The following is a 5989-nucleotide window of genomic DNA, read 5'->3' on the forward strand; positions in this document are numbered from 1 at the left end:
TGAAAAACTAAATATTATATCATTAAATAAAGATTTCAATAAAATATATATATATATATATATATATATATATATATATATATATATATATATATATATATATATATATATATATATCATAAGATGTACAAATTAATATATTTCTAAACGAATATATATGTATATTTTTACAATGTTATAAAATATAATAATAACTTAGATATAAAACGTCTTGATTTAAAAATACTATTAATTATATTTTAATAAATAACGAGAAGGTAATTTAAAGAAGCATATGACCAAAACACTCAAACGTACAAGATACACTTCGGGTAATATAGTTATTTGTAATGTAAGTCTATATTTTGACAAAGGTACGAGTCACGAAACGTAGAATGCAAGTTATTAAAGCTTACGAAGTAACGTTCGAAAAACCGGAACCGGGACATAAGTCGAGTGACAATGTACAAGTCATCAGAACAAAAATTATAAATCAACTATGCACGAGAATATAATATAATATATAATTAATTAATATAAATTATATATATTATATATAATTATAATATTATGTCGACAAACTAAATAACAAAACAAGTGAGAGCGGGAGGCTAGAGTGCCGCGATCGCGGCCCAGGTACTCACAAACACTCCGCGATCGCGGAGCTTGGGATTCCAGACCTGGCCTATAAAGCTCAACTTTTTCGATCGACGAATTCATCTATCTTTCTCTCGAGTTCTCAATATATATATATATATATATATATATATAATATTAATAATATATATATATATTAATAATAATAATATTAATCTTAATAATATATATATATATATATATATATATATATATATATATATATATATATATATAATATTAATAATATATATATATATATTAATAATAATAATATTAATCTTAATAATATATATATATATATATATATATATATATATATATATATATATATATATATATATATATATTATTAAGATTAATACTATTATTATTAATCGTATTATAAGAAGTATTATTATTAGTATTATTATAATTAGTATTATACATAAAATACTACGATGAGGTCACGAGCAAGTTATTTCAAAACGGGTTTTTCGAGCGGGATAGAGCTAAGAAAATTATGGGTTATAACGAAGGAGGTTATGGGTATTGCTCAGGGGTTATGATCGTGAGTCTAATCATCTCCGTTGCGTCTGCATGCTTTTCCTACAATATTGAACCACAATATTGATACGTAAGTTTATAGATCCTTTTTTAAATACTTTAAATATTTTTGGGCTGAGAATACATGCACTTTATTTTAAACGCAGTGGACACAAGTACATACTAAATTCTACACTGAGTTTGAACCGAAAATCCCTTAGCTTTGGTAACTAGTAACTGCCAGTTATAAGAACTGGTGGGCGCGAGTAGTTGTTTATGGATCTATAGGGCTTGACATCCCCGTCCGTTCCAGGTATAGAGACCCTAGTCTGAACTATAAAGCGGACGTATGCTATTTGAGTTTAGTACACGTTGGTTTGCGTGTATTGTACATGTTGGTTGTATGTATGTTAAAACAGGGGTACTTATTATATATACGTTAAGTTTAGTTACCAAGTGCTCAATTTCGTAGGATATTTTGATAAACGTTTTGGATGAAGTAATTGAAATCTTGTGATCCACCTTTATATACAGAGTATGCGCAATATTAAAACTACGAACTCACCAACCTTTGTGTTGACACTTTTAAGCATGTTTATTCTCAGGTCCCTAGAAGTCTTCCGCTGTTTGCTTATATGTCATACAAGCTATGTGCATGGAGTCATACATGCTTTATTCGAGAAAACTTTGCATTCACAAAATTATCACCATGTATCTTATTTTGACTGCATTGTCAACGGATGTATTATTGTAAACTATTATTTACGGTGATTGTCTATATGTAGAAATTATCAGATGTCAAAAACCTTGAAATTAGATATTCATTTATGGTGTGCCTTTTCAAAAGAATGCAATGTTTACAAAACGTATCATGTAGAGGACAAAACCTCACTATGAAATCAATGAATAACGTACCGCGTCAATGGTGATTTTGATGGGTCATTACACCAACTTCCATTGATATTCAAACCCCGTATATTACATTTGTTGTACCTCCGCTTCAAGGATGCATGAAAATATTTGGAGTTCTCATCACCTTCTAAAATCCACCGTATAAGGGCTTTTTGTTTCAACATATTCGCTTTGTTTTTTTCTTTCAACATCCAATTCTTTCGTTCCTCCAACCAACATAATCGTTCTGCCTCCGTTAACCCACCATTCTTGGCCTTAATTTCCCAAATCATTGCACTATTTTTTAAATTAGTTATTTCTTCATCAATGCCACCAAATTCTTTTTTACTCTAAATCTTCAATTCACTTTTTAAGTTTTTTAATTTTAAGGATCCTTTCTCGATCCATGAGTAACCTTACCCCAACCTTTTTGAATCACCCGATCAATACCGTATTTATTAAGCCATTCCTCAAAAACCTTGAAAGCTTTCAGACCAAAGTCAATTATCTTATCCCTACGGATGAGAGGACAATGATCCGACTCCTTTCTATGCAAAGCCAAAATGGAGAGATCTTGCCACTTATTAATGAAAGAATCCGAAACAAGAAAACGATCCAATTTACTAAATTTTAAGCCATCATCACTAACCCGAGTATATTTTCTTCCATTTATAGGTATCTCAATCAAGTTATTCCTAATGATGAATTCGTTGAATCTTCTAGCTCGATTTTGATGGAAAACACAATTAAGACGATCCGATTGTTCTCTAACCTCATTGAAATCAACGCATACAACCCAACCAACATCATGGTTTCCCATAAGACTATCAAGAGGCTCCCACATTCTCTTTTTATCATTATCATTATGAGGGCCGTAAACGTTCACAATTATTGATTCAAACCCCGTGCCAAACCATTTACCTTGAATCTCTAAGTAGAACTCATTCCCCGCAACGCTTTCTACCACAAATCTTTTCGTATCTAATAATGTTCTCATTAGATTTTAGAAACTTCATTTCCATTGTATCAACAAAAATAACAAGCGTAGAACAACATCGGAACAACAATACCAGCACGTGAACAAGCATACATTTCAATTTAAACTCCATACCTTCGGCGTAACAACACCAGCAGATTTCAGTACCATCCGGCGAACCTTTCGACGAACCTTCCGACGAACGTTTTAGACGTAACAACATCATCAGATTCCGTTTCCGTGTGGTTTAAACTTCCGATACCTTCATTCAAATCTCGTTTTCTAGTTGGATTTGTTCTTCATTTTCAGATCTGAGCAACCACCGGCAGTAGGGGCGAATCTAATATGGAAGGAGTGGTTGCACGGAACACCACAAAAATACGCGATGTAGTGAATTTTTTTTTTTAGATTTTTAACTAGTGACATCACTGGATAGTGTTAATTTTTTTGAGTGACACCATTAAAATAAGTTATTTAGTAGAAATTGTTTTGGATTTTTAACCGGTGATACCAGTGACTACAATTCCTAAATCCGCCACTGACCGTCGACCGTCCAATTACTTTCAAATGTCGTTGTCAAGTTGTGCAGTAAATTGTGCTGGGGATTTAAGGTTTTCAGAAAAATAATTTTCTAGTTAATTATAATCATTTGAGTTTTTATCATATATATCATTCCTAAACACTAAAATTTCATATTTCCTTAACTAAACTCCATAATATCATATTTCCCAATTTAAAACTCAAATATCTCAAATTTACCCATTTTTTAATTTAATTGAAATTAATAGTTATATAAATATAATACAATTAATAAAGCTTCTTACGATTCTACCTTTTTTCTTTATAAATTAACAAATCCAAAAATTAAACAATATCTCTACTAAACTCCATCCGTCTGGTTCGTCAATGTAGAGCAAAATCACATGAATTCAATCATACCATTATTAGAATCCCTAACAATTAATAGTATTTGATTTTCAGCAATTAAATTGTTGGTTATTGTTAAGAAAAAGAGGAAAAATTTAAACTTCATTTAAATAAGCATGGATTTAACGCTATGATTTTTGTAAATTCAGTGTCAAGCATCATTAATATTCATAAATTGTAGGGGTGGTCAGTATTTGATTTGAAACCGTGGAACTCGAAAACCGAACCGAAATCAAACCGGAAAAAAACCAAACCGAATTTGAAAAATGGTTTTCGGATCGAGTCAAACCGAAACCGAATTTGAATTCAGTTTTCGGTTCGGTTTTCGGTTTTGAAAATTCCGAATTCGGTTTAACCGAAAACCGAATTCAAAATTTTTATATATTTAATTTGTGTATTTATGTTTTAATGTCATTATAATTTGGAATCTAATCAATAAAATATGTTCTCACCCATATGACGATTTGGTAACTCAATTATAATTATGTTATTCAAATTATTATGTTCTTCTTCTTAATAAAAGAAGCGGTAAACGTCATAATTACGCTGTAAATATTAATAAATTATCGAATTCTTGATAATTTAATAGTACGTCATTGTTTTGGGATATAAATAACTAAGACATCAGTAACGCCACAATTTAACTACCGTCGTTCTCATTTTTTACATAATATTCGGTTTTAACCGAAAACTGGACCGAATCCGAATTTGAATTCGGTTTTAACTTTGAATTCGATTTTCGGTTCGGTTTTCGGTTTTGCTAAAAAAAAATTCAAAACCGAATACACCGAACCGAATATGCCGAACAAACCGAAAACCGAACCGATGAACACCCCTAATAAATTGAAAATTCATACACCACAAACACCTTGAGTTTATACAACCGTGAATGTAGGTGACCATCGTTTAAGTTCAGCGCACGATCGGTGATTCTAATGTACGTCTCCAGCGAGGAATTATTGGAAGCGATGTCAAACTCCGAAGTCAAACTCGTTATTTTAACTTGTTTAGATCCACGTTTAATTAGATTAAATACTATTAATTGTTGAAAATTCTAATAATGGCGTGGATGAATTCATGTCATTTTGCTATACGTATTGAGGAACCAGATGGGGAAAAGTTCAGTAGAGGTACTGTTTAATTTTTAGATTCTTTAATTTATAAAGAAAAAGAGTAGAATATTAAAAAGCTTTTATAATCAAATTAGAAAATGGGAGAAATCTTTGCCCTGTAAGGTAGATGTTTTTATTTGGGGAACCACTTTGAATAGGTTACCTTCTCATCTTAATTTGTTGGCCCGTGGTTTGAAGCTTAATGACATTAGGTGCCTTTTATGTTCGTATCGCGTGGAGTCGTTGAATCATACTCTTTTTTCATGTGAGATTGCATTGGAGATATGGAGCATGGTTAGGATTTGGGTTGACATTCCAATCCCTTTTTTTGAAAATTGGCTCGAATGGTTAAGTTGGCATCAAGGATGGACCGGTTCTTCGAGACAGAAGATGAGATTATATGCCATAGTCGCGACTTTATCTTGGATTCTTTGGAGATATCGGAACGCGTTCCTCTTCGATCCGGGCAAGATGAAGAAACAAGAGTTATATGATTTAATTCGATTATACTCTTATAATTGGTGTAAAGATAGAGGAAAAGATTGTATTTCTTGGACCGATTGGCTAATTAAGCCTTTGTAATTTTTTATTTTTGCGCCACTCCTTACTCCTTAGTGGGTCTCACTAGCGAGGTGGTTGTTTAATAAAATTTCGTTGTTCAAAAAAAAATATTAGAAAATGGGTAAATTTGAGGGATTTAAAGTTTAGTTTGGTGATATATGATATTATTGTACTTAGTTGGGGAAATATGTAAATTTAGTGTTTAACAAGGGTATATGTGATAAAATCTCATGAATTTATTAGGATTTAACGCAAAATCGACATTGAGACGAAGACAAACGACAAGCGAGCAAAAAGAAAAAAAATGATTTCGAGTTTCAGCTGGTAATCTCTAGTTTCATGTTTTCATCTCGCGTTTGAGTCCTAACTATAAGAGCAGTGA

The 5989-nt window shown here is 31.5% G+C and overlaps 1 protein-coding gene across 1 annotated transcript; it reads left to right on the plus strand.

Annotated features, from left to right (window-relative positions):
- Nucleotides 1–4994: 4994 nt before the first annotated feature.
- On the plus strand, nucleotides 4995–5628 carry LOC139870635 (uncharacterized). Its single transcript, XM_071858416.1, has 2 exons — nucleotides 4995–5053; nucleotides 5205–5628. The coding sequence occupies exons 1-2, from the start codon at nucleotides 4995–4997 to the stop codon at nucleotides 5626–5628; spliced, it is 483 nt and encodes a 160-aa protein (XP_071714517.1).
- The last annotated feature ends 361 nt before the right edge of the window (nucleotides 5629–5989 follow it).

This window comes from Rutidosis leptorrhynchoides, chromosome 10, assembly GCF_046630445.1.
Source record: "Rutidosis leptorrhynchoides isolate AG116_Rl617_1_P2 chromosome 10, CSIRO_AGI_Rlap_v1, whole genome shotgun sequence".
In the NCBI taxonomy this organism is placed as follows: Eukaryota; Viridiplantae; Streptophyta; class Magnoliopsida; order Asterales; family Asteraceae; genus Rutidosis; species Rutidosis leptorrhynchoides.